Source organism: Armigeres subalbatus, chromosome 1, assembly GCF_024139115.2.
Source record: "Armigeres subalbatus isolate Guangzhou_Male chromosome 1, GZ_Asu_2, whole genome shotgun sequence".
Classification (NCBI taxonomy): Eukaryota; Metazoa; Arthropoda; class Insecta; order Diptera; family Culicidae; genus Armigeres; species Armigeres subalbatus.
In genome coordinates, this window is record NC_085139.1 from 21,106,787 (window position 1) to 21,125,060 (window position 18,274).

At 40.8% G+C, this 18,274-nt stretch overlaps 2 protein-coding genes across 7 annotated transcripts in view; both read right to left on the bottom strand.

The window, feature by feature from the left end:
• LOC134222632 (tyrosine-protein kinase Fer) overlaps positions 1-18,274 on the bottom strand; it is a 259,025-nt gene that overhangs the window by 9,578 nt on the left and 231,173 nt on the right. Inside the window, exons 1-2 of one of the 6 annotated variants that reach the window (XM_062701803.1) lie at positions 9,669-10,160; positions 9,420-9,446 (exon numbers count right to left, since the gene is read on the bottom strand). The exons of 3 other annotated variants lie outside the window; for them this stretch is intronic. In XM_062701803.1, the coding sequence (XP_062557787.1) occupies positions 9,420-9,446; positions 9,669-9,788 (147 nt within the window). In that variant the 5' untranslated portion in view covers positions 9,789-10,160. Of the gene's footprint in view, positions 1-8,302; positions 8,322-9,419; positions 9,447-9,668; positions 10,161-18,274 lie in introns of those variants that run through there. 2 more of the 6 variants (XM_062701808.1, XM_062701815.1) reach the window with 2 other exon arrangements.
• LOC134208175 (uncharacterized) lies at positions 5,006-6,343 on the bottom strand. The gene is made up of 3 exons (XM_062684236.1): positions 6,107-6,343; positions 5,868-6,036; positions 5,006-5,522 (listed from the first exon to the last, which is right to left on the bottom strand). The coding sequence occupies exons 1-3, from the start codon at positions 6,341-6,343 to the stop codon at positions 5,155-5,157; spliced, it is 774 nt and encodes a 257-aa protein (XP_062540220.1). The 3' UTR covers positions 5,006-5,154.

Here is an 18,274-nt window from a genome sequence, read left to right on the forward strand (position 1 = left end):
TAGAGGAGGCGAATAAACCACGAGTTGCATGAGCTGCTGGGACAACCATCCATCGTTCACCCCGCGAAAATCGGACGACTGCGGTGGGCCGGGCACGTAGCCAGAATGTCGGACAGAAACCCGGTGAAAATGGTTCTCGACAACGATCCGACGGGCACAAGAAGGCGAGGTGCGCAGCGGGCAAGGTGGATCGATCAGGTGGAAGATGACTTGCGGACCCTCCGTAGACTGCGTGGTTGGCGACGTGTAGCCATGGACCGAGCCGAATGGAGAAGACTCTTATATACCGCACAGGCCACTTCGGCCTTAGTCTGAATAGATAAATAAATAATAGATTTCGACCTTAGGCTTTTGAACAGCGATTGAAGAATCTCACCGAGACCCAATCCTAGGATTGTATTCTTCATTCAGGACAACAAATTTCCTTAATAAAAAAAATCCGTACTATCTGGTAGTCTTAAGAACGCAAAACAATATCCAGACCGGATGTGTGGTTATCAAGTCTCTGAGAAAAAGCATTCTAAAAGCTTCAAAGAACTTATTACAAAGTAGGAATTACAAATATCATAAAATTTTTACATACTTCTTGTGATTCCTGAAAATTCCTGAAATCCCCCAAATGATCAAACTAAAAGATGATTGGACGAACATAAGCTTTCACAGTAGATCGTAGCAATGTTTCTAAAGATTTCTGAAAGTAACATTTTTTAGATATTATATAGTGGTAATTGTTTGACATGTATTAACATTTCGCTAATTTTCCAACTGATATTAAGGATTAGGCCTGGGACTGCATTCTTTCATTGCGAAAAGTGTGCCAAGAGAACTCCGTAAATCTGTACTGGGTTCCAGGACACTGTGGTATTGAAGGTAATGAAAAGGCAGACGAGCTTGCAAAACGAGGTTCAAACACACAGTTTATTGGCCCAGAACCTTTCTGCGGTATATCATACTGTACTATAAAAATGGAATTGAAATCCTGGGAAGCACAAAGGTTGATGACCAACTGGTTGGTTGCCGAAAAGTGTTCTCAATCAAAGAGATTTATAATTCCCAATGTTAAAGTAACCGAAAAGCTCTTGGAGCTCAGCAAGAGAGCTCGTTGCACCTTCACTGGCCTAATAACCGGACACTGCCCGAGCAGATATCACTTGAAAAATATTGGCCAGATTCAGAATGATATCTGTCGTTTCTGTAACATGGAACGTGAAACCTCGGAACATCTGCTTTGCAGTTGCGATGCATTATACAGGGTAGATCTAAATTTCTAAATAGTGGCTTTATGCAACCAGGAGATATTTGGACTGCAAATCCTGGAAAGGTAGTGGGTTTTATTAACTCAATTATACCGGACTGGGAAAAGACGCGTCTTAGGTTGTTTACTTTACTTGGTGATCAACCTACAAGATGCGAATACATAGTTAAGAGTAATCAGGGGTATACCACAAAAGTTCAACTCAATGGACGCAGTGGTTCTGCCAGTATGCAAATTCTTATAAAATTTCAGAAATTCTCTGAGCTTCCTGGACTATTTGTAGACTAGACGTACTAACCCGTAACGCTGGGTAGACACCTTTACGTGGTGTGTTACGGGGTGGGATCTATCACGGTTTCATTGCCAGCTACAGGCAAATCCTGACCCAACGAATACCTTCCTCATTATCCAACTCCGCGGTACTTATGAGGGTGTCGCTAAGTCGGTGGCCTCTCGTTAAGTAAATACCACAGCAACACTTCCTTCCTCTCCCTCGTTACGATGAAGATGGGCGTGGCCAGGAGTAGTAATCCTCATGCTTTTGTTATTTTTGTTTAAGACTGGAATCAAGGACCACTCACCTTCTTGATTTTTGATAGCATTCTAGATAAGGATCTCAAAAGTAAAACATGAGTATCACTAGTGTCCAATCTACGAATTACACCGTAACAATGCTAATGCTAATGTTATGCTAATGCTAACTAGCAGAAATAATTACGTACTCAAGATTTTTTTTTTAAATAATTTCTTGAAAGAGCAGAAACTTCAAGACTTTTTGGACTCAATACATCATATTTTTGAATTAAAAGAATTCTCAGGAATCCCTACGGACTCTGCGAAGCCTTTCGGAAAAGATGTTTCGTTCACAATCCAGAAAACCTCCTCGAGTGCCAGTTGAACCTCTGATAAACTTTCAAACCTCTGACTAACTTTCAGACATTTGAACGATATTTTTTTAAATCTAGAAATTGAACTCCTTGAACAGTATGGTATTACCCAAGTAGCACTTGTAACCATCGAGCATCATATGAATAATTCGAAAGGTTACATAATGGTTACATTTCAGACACTTGGAACATGTTAGGTTACATTGGGATAAATATTGGTTACTTTTCAGTCTTTCTGAAACTGATATTACAAATGGTTGCTATGCGATTACCAGGTAATTTAACTGCAACCTGATCATAAAAAATGTTACTGATACTGATGTCAGAATACAGTTGCAAATTGATTACAAAAAGACTATTGAATGATTAGTTGCCGAATGATCAAAATAAAACCAGTCCATAATTTAGGCATTATTATTGAAGTCATAACATAGTTTCTATTCCGTTACATTGTTACTTCCTATAAGTTTTGACAATAATCAATCTTGTCTTCATCCTGAAAGTTCAAGCGGATGCTGTTGGCTTTGCTTTATTAAACTTCAACTATAAAATAATGATGAATCCTGAAACAGTAGTTCAAGAAAAAGATAAAGAATTGTGGAAAAAAATCAAACGAAATGGAAATTTTTCAAAAAAGAAAAAAGTCTTAATGCAACAGGCGAAAAAGTTCAGAGTAAATACAATTGAAACCAGTGCATTTAATACCGAAAATGCTACCTCAACAACATTTCGTAATTTCGTAATCCAGGAGCCACTTCAAAGCCTTGAACATCGTGTAAACTCTTGCGAAAATGTCGAAGTTTTCTGCAACCGTTCAGATGAAATTGAGTGTGAAAGTGACGATAGTTTTGAAAATCTCGAGAAACAAGATATGCTGTCATTCCGAGAAGAGCTGAAGAGTTGGGCTTTAACCTTTCAGATAAAGCATACGGCATTGAATGCATTACTCATTATTCTGAAATCTCATGTTCCGGATAATGTTCTCCCAAAAGATGCAAGAACATTAGTCTCCACACCTCGTAATACCGAAGTAAAGTCCGATAATCTCGGCGGAGAATATTGGCATTACGGATTACAAAAGGTCCTCGAAGACACATTGTTCGACAATATTCCAACGGTTCGACAATATTCTATCAAAAATATCACTAAATATCAACATCGATGGATTGCCCACTTTTAAAAGCTCAACTTGTTCTTTCTGGCCAATTCTTGTAAATGTCCATGAAATGACCCAGCACGTATCTCCATTGGTAGTTGGAATCTTCTGTGGCGAATGTAAATAGCATTTGGTTGTTTCTAAAATCGAGTTAAACTATTATTCTTTCTAGCTAAGCCAAAGGATATAAATGCTTTTTTAGCTCCATTTGTTAATGAGCTTAATGAGATTCTTCGTAACGGACTTCAGATTAAGAACAACAGAATATCGCTCAAATTACGTTGCTTCATCTGTGACACGCCGGCACGGTCAATGCTTCGAGGTCAGTAGCTAATAGTAAATAATTTCAAAGCGCTAATCAATATAAACGTTTTTTAGGTGTAATAGGCCACAATGGATACAGCTCTTGACTTACATTTGTGACCGGAGGAGAGTTATCTCATACATTTTATACTTTTCCCGGAAATCGATGCACATTTAAGGACGGCCTAAGATTTTCGGGCCAGAGCTGAAGAAGGTCATCATAAATCTGATAGCATCCTAGAGTATATAGATGGATTGGACATGGTGAAGGATTTCCCCATCGTCGATTTTTTTACATTTTATTGATTTGGGTATCACTAAACGGTTATTGAACAAAAGTCAGGGACACTTAACAACTATAACGCAAAATGGTCAGGGAAGCAACAAGATGATATATCAGTTTTTCTGAATTCATGCAAATTACCTCGTGAATTTCGGCGCCCAGTTAGGGGATTGGAACACCTTTCGCGCTGGAAAGGTACAGAACTAAGAACATTTTTATTATACCTAAGTATAATCGTACTGAAAAAATTCTTTACTAGCGAAGATGTTACTGTTTTTGAATTTCTACTGTGCAATTCAAATCTGCATGAGGCGTAATCAGAGCTCACAAAACCTTGAAATTGCACGTAATATATTATTGATTTCCTGGTGTGAAAATTTTGTATGGAGATCAACTCTTTTGCAGCAACATGCATAACTTGTCGCATTTGGTTGATGACGTAATAAGATTCGTACCCCTGGGAACATTTGACGCATATCACTTCGAGTCTAAGTTATTTGGCTTGAAAAGACTGATTAGAAGTGGAAAATTGCCCTTGGCACAAGTTGCTCGGAGGATAAGTGAAATACAAGGACACGTATCCATGAAAAAATCTCGTAATCTCATATCCACAAAAATTCCGATTTTAAAAAGAAAAATTTCAAAAGACAAGTTTACGGATCCCTTCTTGGTTGAAATGGTTGGAGAAAAATCTGAAGCGTATTCATTCATTGATCTGGAAGGGTTTTGTATAGATACGCAATCAGATGTTGATCAATGGATTCTTACTAGTAGTATGAAGGTGGTTTCAGTTAGATACATAGTAGAACATACATCATCAAATTCTATTTCACTGATTGGAAAAACTATCATTGATTTATTTGATTTATTCTTGAAACCTATTGTTTCATCAGCATTATACATATACGGATCTAACAAAGATTACGAAAATGAGTTTCAGAAGTACAAGCTTGACGAAATATTCTGCAAAATGGTGAAAATTGATTGTCAAGATGCAAGTTTACCCGAATCCGTTTTCTTTCCACTCATTCACACACTGAAGTAATTATTATTATACGTTAAGTGATATTGTATCTCAGGAATATTTATTGATGGTTAAGGAATAAATATGTAATGAAGTAATGATATTTTTATTGAAACTTATCATAATCTAAACATGTTTGCAGAGAAGATCACATACGTACATATGAAGAACAAAATATATTCAAACAAACCGAACAAATTTCTTTTGATTTCATATAACTATTATTCAGGGATTAAAACGGAGATCTCAAGATGTAAGTGAAGTCAGAGATCCATCGCAGCTTTCGGACGAAGTACTTTTACTTCCTTGAGATGACGAGCGTTGACGCTTAGGTGAAATCTCCTGTGCTTCGTTAGCCTTGAGAACTTTTGATTGCTTTCTCTTCCTAGTACTTGAAGCTCGTTGATCCCCATATCCTTCCTGGAACCGCTTGTACTCGGTGTTTTTATATCTCAAATAATCCTTAAATAACTTATCGTTGTGCTCTTTGGTATGGGAAAAGTCAGCGGCATATACCACGCGATATACGAATTTAATGAATTCCGGAAACGATGTTTCGAAGCTGATATGATTTTTTCCGGCGCCTGGTGAGTTCTTGCTTGCACGTTTGTTTCCTTTCCATGAATATGGGAGAAATACAACAGGTGTTACAAGGGTGCGAATAATCTTACGGAAGAACGGTGCACTCTCCCTCTTTCCATTCAAGCTGAACATAGTATGGAAGTATCTGAAATACTTGTCCGCAAATGATTGATTCGCTAAGCTTTGTTCCAAAGCTTCCAGCGAGTCCACAGTATTAATCTTTCCTAATCCTTCAAATTCGGAGAAATCTTCGGCTGGCTGACACGAGAGGGTTTCACCTTTATGCCGCATTTGCATAAACTTTTCGAAATTTGCCATAAAGTTCAATAACTTGCTCAAAATCCCTTCAATAGTGTCTAATCTGTCATGTAACTTACGAATTTCCAAATCGATAGTTGCTGCACTGAGTTCTTCGTGGTTTTCAGCCGGATCTGTTTCATTGGTGGACTCTGACTTAGTCGTTATTTCCATGAAGGTTCCGTTACTTAGCTCAGCGTATTGCTTTCCGTCGCTACCAATAAACAGTTCAAATTCTTCCCCACAAATCTAGAACAATGAAATTTGAATCGTATTGTCAGTCCGAATTGAGTCTCATTATATTATCAATTATAACTACCTTATCGTTGGTATTATTGCTCCCATTCAGGTTACTCGGTTGGACTTCGTTACATGATAATACTGTAGGTTGGACCACGGAATCAGTGGTCTTCGGTGGCTGGATCACATGATGAATCACTGGATTCGGAAGATTGATTGGCGAGGTGAGGGATTCAAATGGTTCTGAATACAGTTGCTCAGGTTGTTTGTGCGTTTTCTTTGAATTTGAGCTTATTTCTGATGATCCTTGTTTCATAATCAGATACTTTAGTTATCCATGTGGTATATTCTTACTATAAGCATGGGTAGGACAATGCTTCGACTGTCCTACCCATGTATTTTCATGCGTAGGACATGTCCTACTTGTCCCACCCGCTGTAGATAATAATAAGGAGATAATAATAAAAACCAAAATAAAAGTCAAACACAATCTACAATGTGTATAGAACACGCCACGCGTGTATGGAGCCGCTTGGTTGATCACCATGGTCACCAAAAAGTTGTTTTTTTTAATTTATTAATTAGAAATGGGTAATCATTAGGACCATTGTGTCTGTTCATAGAATAACAAATCAATAAACACCTAATTGGATTTGATGACCTATATAAAGCAATTTTTGCATGATGAGCTAAATTAATAATTTAATGTGATATCTGAAAGCTGTTGTAATCTATGTATGGGTAAGCCTCTCATCTTCAGATGTTTACTACTTTCTAGTCAACTTTGGGATCATAATAGTTTTTAATTGTTTTGCCATTCTGAAATACATAACATTTCGTTGTTACTCAAGCTGAGCAACATGCGATGCAAGCTAATGTTGTTGCATCGATCAAGCCAATAATCTACAATTTCCATAACGCCGATCATCATAGCATATCGAGTCGAGTTCTTTGCTACATTGGCCTGGAACGACATTCTTGACAAGGCACGGGTTTAAGAAAATCGTCTCTCCTAATGACCTTGGTAGACCCGTCATCCGTGTGGAAAACCACTACAATATTTCCCGTGTACAAGAGGCCGTGTACAAGATGATCGAGAAGATGTCAACAATTATCGCAGCATATTATCCAAATTATTCGAGCTAGTGATAACAGAACCACTCATATCACACTACCCGAGTAGACGAAAATAGCTCATTAATATCAAATGTTGATAAGATAGCAAAATGAGATATGGACATGATTGATATAAGAGATAAAAGATCAGACGATAATATCAAAGTTTTGCACTAAAATATCATGGGAAGAGCAAGTTATGCTATTTGTAAAAAGTGATCAATATCATGTGTTATTAGTTTGTTCTTATTCATAGCATATATTGATATTTAAATGATATTTCGGTGCAAATTTTTGATATTGTTGCCTGTTCTTTTATCTCTTATATCAATCAAGTCCATATCATGTTTTGTTATTCTGTCCATGGCTTCTGCCCGGGTATAAGCAACATCTCAGTGCCGATCACCCTGGGTTTATCTCAGGCAGATCAACGACTACTAGTACTAATCTCTTGTGTTGTGCCTATCTTCGAGCATTTCCGACAGCTTTGTGCAGAAGGCACGAACGGACGTTGTCTATACAGACCTACACGACCTATCTGCAGCTTTCCATAAAATTGACCGACCACGCTAATACGGTTTCGAAGTTGGTAGAATTTGACATTGCTGGCTCTTCATGCTGCAACTCCTGACTCAACTCCTCTCTCAACAAAATTAGCCACAATCTTCAACCAGGCTGTCACGTTTTATAAATGACTTTAATGTGAGTTTAAATTTAAGAATTCTTATTTTCTTATTTGACAACATGTTCTTCAATAAAATATTTGCAAGTCTAAAATCTAAATCGATAAAACGATAAAGTATGCATTACCAACCCGGAATAGGCAACGTAGATATCCGGTTCTGTAGAGGAAATCTCTTGGTGAAAAAAAAAAGTGAATTCGTTCATTACTTTCTAGAACAATGCATAAATTGTTCTCAATCAATAATAGTTGACGTGCATCTTGAGGTTGAGAGCCGGCTATAATAGATGCCATAAGTGATACTAAAAGCCAAGGAGAGATAATAAGAGGTCTAAAATCGCTTTTTAAAGTGTAAAAATGTATAATGAATCATGACTTATGGTGAGTATAAAAGTAACTTTTAAGCTTTTGGGATAAAACTTCAAGTCAAAAAATAAAAAATAAAATCTAAAGCAATTAAAACGAACAAAAGCTTACCAACGATTTAGTAACTTGGCTTATTTTCTGTTTTGTTTTATTTATCAGTAGCGATCAGCGCATAACCAGATTATAAAAAGTAATCTACAATTTCCATAACGCCGATCATCATAGCATGTCGAGTTCTTTGCTACATTGGCCTGGAATGACATTCTTGACAAGGCACGAGTTTAAGAAAATTGTCTCTCCTAATGTCCTTGGTAGACCCGTCATCTGTGTGGAAAACCACTACAATATTTCCCGTGTACAAGAGGCCGTGTACAAGATGATCGAGAAGATGTCAACTATTATCGCAGCATATTATCCAAATTATTCGAGCTAGTGATAACAGAACCACTCATATCACACTATAAGCAACATCTGAGTGCCGATCACCCTGGGTTTATCTCAGGCAGATCAACGACTACTAATCTCTTGTGTTGTGTCTATCTTCGAGCATTTCCGACAGCTTTGTGCAGAAGGCACGAACGGACGTTGTCTATACAGACCTACACGACCTATCGGCAGCTTTCCATAAAATTGACCGACCACACTATTACGGTTTCGAAGTTGGTAGAATTTGACATTGCTGGCTCTTCATGCTGCAACTCCTGACTCAACTCCTCTCTCAACAAAATTAGCCACAATCTTCAACCAGGCTGTCACGTTTTATAAATGACTTTAATGTGAGTTTAAATTTAAGAATTCTTATTTTCTTTTTTGACAACATGTTTTTCAATAAAATATTTGCAAGTCTAAAATCTAAATCGATAAAGCGATAAAGTATGCATTACCAACCCGGAATAGGCAATGTAGATATCCGGTTCTGTAGAGGAAATCTCTTGGTAAAAAAAAGGGAATTCGTTCATTACTTTCTAGAACTATGCATAAATTGTTCTCAATCAATAATAGTTGACGTGCATCTAGAGGTTGAGAGCCGGCTATAATAGATGCCATAAGTGATGCTAAAAGCCAAGGAGAGATAATGAGAGGTCTAAAATCGCCTTTTAAAGTGTAAAAATGTATAATGAATCATGACTTATGGTGAGTATAAAAGTAACTTTTAAGCTTTTGGGATAAAACTTCAAGTCAAAAAATAAAAATAAATCTAAAGCAATTAAAACGAACAAAAGCTTACCAACGATTTAGTAACTTGGCTTATTTTCTGTTTTGTTTTATTTATCAGTAGCGATCAGCGCATAACCAGATTATAAAAAGAAATATACGAGAAGAAATACAATGTTATTCAATTACTGATAGATCGACACTAGAAGCGATTACACTATAACATTAGAATTTATATTGAACATCTAATCACATCACATTGCGCCCCGATCATCTGATGTCGATGATTGTGAGTACTTAGAAGCTATTGGCCCTTCATTACCATCAGCATAGTCATGACGCGTTTTTTCCTGACCGGGGCCTTCGGTTGGTAGTTGCCGTAGTGGCAATCGGTGTCATACGACGAAGTGGACGCCGTCGTGCTAATTTCTGTGGTACTCATTTTGCGGTTCTTTTTTCACACTTTTAAATTCTAATCTTACATCACTTATGCCATAATATGGTTCACTTTCTCACACCTACACAGTTTTTTAGCAAATGGGAAATTTTTCACTTGACTTTTCTGAGACAAATATGCGAAACCGATATTTTCTATTGCAACTAGAATGTGTTTTCTCCCTTCGATGACGTAGGTATGCAGAACAAGCCAAACAGCTTTGTCACGGAATCAAGGTCGCACCGAAAGGGAAAATGCGCTAACCATTTCCCAGCGATTCAGAACGCACGAAAAGAAAAAAGTCGATTTTTCAAACACGACGGCGCGGACAACACAAGGGATCGCATGTCGCACGCGCGCTCGGCCGGGAATGAACGCAAAATCTGAAAGCCAATATTTTAAGCCGTTGGTTGGTGATGGTGGGAAGCTGCACTGAGAGCGCGTAAAAATTTTCACGCCGTCAGGAGGCTGGGAAAATCGGGAGAGAGAATTTATGGGAGAAAATCTACACGGGTATAATGTACGAGCCGGATGGATAGTGTGTTTAATCCTTTTTGTAATTCATAATTCAACATGTTAGATCAGAAATAGAGAGCCAGTTTGATTATTGAATCTTAGTATGGTTAATAATGAGCTGATTGTGCTTGATTGGCGTCCACATTGAAGCAATTTTTCATTCAAGGAAAAATGCTCAAAGATGGTGTCCAATCTGCGATATTCTGAAATCTTAGAACTTAATGAAAAATAGCAAAACATGTCATCTGGTAAGCATAATAAAATATTTAAACTTCTTTACTAAAAAGAAAAACGAATGTCCTGGAAAATGGAATACTACTAGTATGAGCCCTTCTTTCTTTTGATTTTGATTTGTCAATTTTAGAAATGTAAGTAACCTGAGGATGATTGATGTTACTGAAAATGCTCTATTTATGATGTTTACAATAACTGAATCTTAAATTGAAAAAAATGATTCTAATTCTGACCACTCTATAATCGCACAGTGCTTCATTCGATGCTCATGTGCTACACTTATTCTCGACGACAGCCGTCTAGAAGAAATTACAACTTATTTCCCAATAATTCGGAATTCGGTCTGGTGCTATAAAATATTGGCGACAAACACAGCAACTTTCTCTGTTCAACGAAGACATCGTGAATTTTATTGCACTTGGGCAGAAAACGCGTTACAACAAGTTATATATTGTGACTTTGACATTGTCCGATGAATCGCTTCTTTTTCTTCTTTTTTCTTCGCCTCGGAGCATTGTGTTTATTCAGCACGTCCCCAGTAAATAACTGCGAGGTTTCTAAGCCAAGTTACCATTTTTGTATCGGTATAGCATGAGGCTGATACGATGATAGCCATCTTCAGCATGGTCTTGTTTTGCAGCAGCGCATCTTACCGCACGGCTAAAGAAGTTCCCATGGATCGAATACAGAATGTAGTGGGTGTGATAATGACATCGTCGTAAAAAGAAATTTGTGTGTGGTCATGTACCTCAGAAATCGACTGCTGACTGATTGCGCCACATGTGATTGCTCGACTAGCTAATGATTATTTGAATTGGCTAGTAAATCAGCATACAACGATGAATTCTCGAGTGTTCTGTCTATTTGTCTGTGATACAAGCATATTGAGGCACATGGTGTATTTAACCTTCCGGGAGTTTCATGGTCCTGGATCACTCATGTAGTCTCGCTACTCTTATTTAAGAGCGACAAACGTGCTTTTTTCGTGGGTGTTGAACGGTGCGAGACCCGGAATGTTAAGTATTGGTGCACCAACATTATGTGACTAAACTTATTGTGTAAATTCCATCACATCTGTTAAAATATTGTACTATTATGCCAGCATTATGGGCTGCGAAATGGTGAGTTGACATCCGGGAAGGGGGGCCTAACATAGCTCTGGTCCTCACAAGTTCCAATACTCACGCTTCCACGGGTTTTCCGATGACAATTGACCGCCAGCTAAGGGTTGCGTACTTAGCTGGTAGTGCAGCATGGGCACTGTTGGCCTTCTGACATCAGCTAGAGTGAGAGGGTGCGTTCTGTGGGGTCTGCCTAGGATGTGGTGAGGTTCGACAGTGGGCTCTGTTGAACTTCTATAAAAAGCTGCATGTGTCCCCAAGCAGGCCCTATCAAAGCGACCGTGTGCCACTCAAAGCGCACTAGCCTAGTCCTGGTGTTGGGTGGGACTTTAAACAAATTTGACCCGACTGATCGAGCGTCTGTCCACCAAGGAGGTGCGGCTCCAACAGCGTCTGTTCTGGCATCCAGCGGCTGAGTATGAAATGCTATTCCCCGGAAGCTATACCTAAGATGGCAGCCCCATCCCGGTGGATAGGGAACCTTGGGCCAACAACCTACTGTTCCCGAAACATCAATTTGTTCGAGAATCCGATAATAAAAGAATACGGACTGATTTTACGCGACGACTCTTAGCGCGAAACAATGGACACGAATAGGAACATGGAACGTTTTAACCCTAGCCCAGCAGGGTAAATTGGCACAACTTGCCAATGAGGCACGCCGCATGAAGCTTGAGATCCTGGGACTGAGTGAAGTCCGTTGGCCAAACTTTGGAGAACACAGAACGCCGTCGGGACAAGTTCTGCTATACTCTGGTTTACGAGGTGAACACGCTCCCCGGCATCGCGGAGTTGGCTTCCTACTAAGCGCTCAGACACACTCTGCGCTTATGAAGTGGGAACCTATAAGTGAAAGGATAATCGTTGCCAGATTTAGAACACGGTTTAGAAACCTTACTATAATCCAATGTTATGCGCCAACCGATGCTGCCGATCTGCAAGACAAAGAGAACTTCTACAGTCAACTCAATGCCGTCGTAGATAGAATTCCGAAGGGTGATATCAAGATCTGTTTGGGCGACTTCAATGCGAAGATCGGATCCGACAACTAGAACCATGAGCGCATTATGGGACGCCATGGTCTCGGAGAAATGAGCGACAACGGAGAACTGTTCGCAGAATTTTGTGCGGGGGATCGCTATTCCCTCATCGACCGGTTCACAAGGTCACGTGGGTCTCTCGTGACGGCTTTACAGAAAATCAAATCGACCATATCTGCATCAGCCGAAAATGGAAACGGAGCCTTCTTGATGTACGGAATAAACGTAGTGCCGATATCGCGTCTGATCATCACCTTCTCATCGGTGAAATACGCCTGCGTATTGCGCGGATTCGTCGGCAGGAGGAAAGAGTTGGACGACGATTCAAAACACGCCGACTGGAAGATGCCGCGGTGAAACGGTCCTTCGTTGAAAAAATGGAGACGCGTGCTGCAGATATTCCGGAAGGTGGCAGCGTGGAAGACCAATGGACCGCCATCAAGAATGCCTTCATCGCCACCAGCGAGAACAATCTGGGCGAACTACGCACCCAGAGAAAAAAATGGATAACCGATGAGACCTGGAGGAAGATAGAGGAGCGAAGAGAAGCCAAAGCCGCGATAGAGCGATCGAAAACCAGAGGAGCCAAAGTCTTAGCCCGTCAACGATACGCGGCTCTTGAGCAGGAAGTAAAACGCTCATGTCGACGGGACAAGCGAGCGTGGGCAGACTCTCTGGCCGACGAAGGAGAAAGAGCCGCCGCAACCGGGGACATTCGTCTCCTCTACGATATCTCACGACGCTTAAGCGGGGCGACGATGAATGCAACGATGCCTGTGAAAGACGCGAATGATCAGTTATTGACCGACCCAACTGACCAGCTGAAACGCTGGTTCGAGCACTTCAAACAACTTTTTCAAGTGCCAGCCAGGCCATTACCACCTCGGCATGATCTGCCTAGGATCCGACGTATAACACGCGTCAATACCGAAGCTCCATCACTGCTAGATATTCAAACAGCCATCCAAAGCATGAAATTGAATAAAGCCCCAGGGGTCGACCACATATCAGCCGAGATGCTCAAAGTTGACCCCATGACATCCGCTCAACTTCTTCTTCTTCTTCTTATTTGCATTACATCCCCACACTGGGACAGAGCCGCCTCTTAGCTTAGTGTTCATTAAGCATTTCCACAGTTATTAACTGCGAGGTTTCTAAGCCAGGTTACCATTTTTGCATTCGTATATCATGAGGCTAGCACGATGATACTTTTATGCCCAGGGAAGTCGAGACAATTTCCAATCCGAAAATTGCCTAGACCGGCACCGGCAATCGAACCCAGCCACCCTCAGCATGGTCTTGCTTTGTAGCCGCGCGTCTTACCGTACGGCTAAGGAGGGCCCCCCGCTCAACTACTGCATCGTTTATTTCGTAATATCTGGGACACCGCAACTTTCCCGGTTGACTGGATGCAAGGTATCTTAGTGAAGGTGCCCAAAAAGGGTGACCTGACTGTATGCGATAACTGGCGAGGCATTATGTTGCTGTGTACCGTTCTTAAAGTTCTGTGCAAAATTATCCTAGCCCGGATTCAGGAGAAGATCGATGCGACTCTCCGGCGGCAGCAAGCCGGATTCCGTGCCGGAAGATCCTGTGTGGACCATATTGTCACGCTCCGCATCATTCTGGAGCAGGTCAACGAATTCCAAGAGTCCCTTTACTTGGTATTCATTGACTACGAAAAAGCTTTCGACCGTCTCAATCACGAGAATATGTGGGGCGCCCTGAGATGCAAGGAGTTCCTGAGAAAATCATCGGCCTCATCGAAGCACAGTACGAGGCCTTTTCGTGTAGAGTGCTGCATAATGGGGTCCTGTCCGACCCTATCCGGGTCGTAGCTGATGTGAGGCAAGGATGTATTCTATCACCGTTACTGTTCCTCATCGTAATCGACGAGATTCTGGTAGATGCGATTGACCGTGAACCAAACCGCGGACTGGAGCACCTAAACGACTTCGAATTGGCTGATGACGTTGCAGAGTAAGCTCAACTACCTGGCCGAGCGCTCCTCCTCGGCAGGTTTAGTCATCGACGTCAACAAAACTAAATCGTTGGATGTAAACACGGTGACTCCTTCCAGTTTCACAGTAGCCGGGCAACCAGTGGAGAATGTTGAAAGCTTCCAATATCTTGGTAGCCAAATGGCGTCAGATGGCGGTACCAAGATCGACATAGGCGCACAAATCAAGAAAGCAAGGACTGCCTTTACGAGTTTAAGAAATATCTGGAAAAACAGGCAGATAAGTGAACGCACCAAAATACGAATTTTCAACTCTAACGTGAAATCTGTGCTGTTATACGCTAGCGAAACATGGTGTGTATCAGTGGAGAACACTCATCGGCTGCAGGTGTTCATCAACAGATGCCTGCGGTATATAATTCGGGCCTGGTGGCCTCACAACTGGATCTGTGACAACGAGCTCCATCGTCGTTGTCACCAGAGGCCGATAGCAACAGAAATTCGGGATCGGAAGTGGGGCTGGGTCGGCCACACTCTACGTAGGGGCGGAAACGAAATCTGTAAACAAGTATTAGACTGGAACCCAGCGGGACGGGACGGCCAGCAGAGGCAGACCCAGAGGCTCATGGCGGCGAAGCCTCAATAAAGAAATAAAAGAAGTCGACCGAAATCTAACCTGGCAACAGGTTAAAGCGATAGCCGGGAAACGCTCAGGATGGAGATCTTTCAAGTCGACCCTTTGCACCACCGGAGGTGTACAGGATCCATAAGTGAATGCCAGCATTTTGTATGGCAACTCGCATTACGAAAAACCTGAATCTAATTCTAATTCATCTTGGGAAGGGCGTGTTTTGGTTGACATGACGAATACTGCGATCAGAAAATCATGAGAACTACAAGTTCAGCCAGATGATTTTGGGCGTCTTCTGAACTTTTGACAATCTGCCTGGGACAATTTTGTAGAATAAATTATATACATATAGGGGGAATGACGGCTTTGGCAGGTTTTGTTCTATTATTGGCAGGGAGGTTTTTTATGACTGACTAGGCTCAAATTTGGCCTAAACATTCTTTGCATATCAAAGAATATTGTGGCCAAATTTCATAAAAACCCCCTGCCAATAATAGAACAAAACCTGCCAAAGCCGTCTTTCCCCCTACATTAAATTTTCCTCATATCTTATGCACATCGGATTTATCTACGTTTTGAATACTTACTCCTTGAGCCTCCCTAGAAACATAACGAACTTGCTAGGGTAAGACAACTGTGAAAGAATTGTAAAACTAGCATACTTGTACAATTACTTAATCAGATGTGGCGAAATTTGCTTATGTACAGGGTTTGCAGAAATCGCTCTCAATGAATCGCCTGCTTTGAGCGTGCTTACAGCGGCACACTACGAGTTAACTTTCTGAAATCAGTATGGCGAAAGGCATCTAAGGTTCGATTTCTCAAAATTAAGCGCCTTTATCGAAAAAATATTTGGTAGGCGTAGTAGCAGACACCTTCCTACATAACCGGTACCAAATATTTTTTCATGAAAAGTTTCTAGTTTCGAGAAAACTCGCGTTAGATGTCTTTCGCCATACAAATTTCTGGTGGTTAACTCATGCTGGCTATTTTGCACATATACTATAGCGCCTGGATGTGGCAGCGGCGGGTCAAAAATCAGCCACAGTCAATAATTCATAGATAACGAACAACGATAAAAGAGAGGCAAAAACTGTTCCGAATCATAACCAGCCATGATAACAAATTTATCAAACTTGTATACAAGTGCGAAAAAACAGAATCGGATAGGCAGCCCCCACAGAAAAATTTTGGTTCTCGCTTTGTTTTCGCTCCTTTCGTATTGGTTACTGCACAGCTGTGTAGAACAAGTTGAAATGCATCATCAGAGCCAGTGCTCCCCGCATTTGGAGCTTTCTAAAAGAAATTTATCATGGGGTATATCCTCCCGAATCTGTCATGACAGCTTGCGAAAAAAGTTTCTCGCGGTATGCTACATATAGTATATGTATAAAGAGATGATAAGTGAGAGACTTGTCCTTTCTCTTCAGGATTCAATCCCTGCTTATGTACCATTGCTAGAATATACCATGCGCCTCCATATGCTGTACCAAAGCCTATCCAGAAAAGTCTGTCGCGTATAAGGATTATTGAGAGTTTGGTTCGTGTAATAATTACGCCCCCGGAGGCCCCCCTTGGTTATTCCCTCAATATCACCACTTTTTTGAAATGTGAATATCATCAGTATGATAAAATTTTTCCTAAAATTTAATATGGCATCGGCTACCTATATTGTTTAACTGCTGCGTGAACTTAGTTTAGCTTAGCTTAGCTTAGACTGACTGTACATATCAATGGTTGCTACTCCGCGATTGATCTGAGCTGGTGCGAATTGCACTTCGATCCAAGTGAATAGTGGTTGGGATTTACCATCTATTCTCGAAGTGCACGTTCCAGCAGCTCTCGAATGTTGATCAATAACGGCGCCGGCCAAGTACTTAGAGTCAGTTGGGAAAGAAAGGGAATGTTAGTGTGTGGTTATTGTTGCTACTAGAGACCGAGAATACCTCTGCATCTCTACAATTACCATGGGAAGGAAGTTTCATTGATTGGGTAGGGTAATCAGAAACATAGATCGAGATGCACCATGGAAAGTGATATGACCTATGAAACTTCTATTCTACTAATTAGTTTAAATATTGTGAATATCGGCATTTCCTTACCTTGTTTAATTGTTCATCCTTCGCGAAGATAAACAATCAATCGCTCAATGTGAACGATTTTGCATTTGAGTTTTGAATCGAGCGCCCGCAACATATTTTTTTTAACGCGAGGAAAGTAGAAAAAGAACAGGCATGAAATTGAAAATAAGAAGAAAATCACGGTTGTTTAACCACATTGATAATTATCGGAAAGCCAATGTCAATCAGCAACCCTTATTGAATCTCAACTATATTGTTTAACTGCTGCGTGAGGTAGAAATACCCATGAAAATCGTTACAGCTAAAACATTAGAGCAGTCTTTGCTTAAGCCGGGCATATTGCCCCCCTTTCTCCTTGTTTGTCTTGATTGCAATTTTTAGAGTCTCTTGAATGTTGTACCTATCTCGTTCCAATTCATTGGTTTGTGCACGACATAACATCAGGTTGACACGAAATGGACAAAAATGGGGAAGTTTTAGTACGACGGTTAAGGTAATCCCTCAAATACGACAACGAATAGCATCGCACGGAGCTGGATGATCAAGGTGTAGACGAAGTCCACCGCATCGCCAAAAAGGTCGGCGACTCCCCCGCTTGTCCTCACAAGACCGGTCTACGCCTACTTCGGTTTCTTGGGTTGTCCAAGGAGGCCCTAGTACCCAGGGTTCGTATCGCTCACTCAATCTCAGGAGCACAGGATGCTCCCTCACGAAAATTTTCGGGGAGAAATCGCTTTTCGGGAAAGAAAAACAGCTTGGAGAGTGATAACCATTTTTCGCTCACTTCGATTGCCGCCAAACGTTGGTTTGCTCTTTTTCTTTCATATTCGAGTCTTTTCGTTGCATTTTCAATGTAAATGGTAGTAGCTTATGTAGAATGCTAATGCTTTTATACAGATAGCGTGGTGG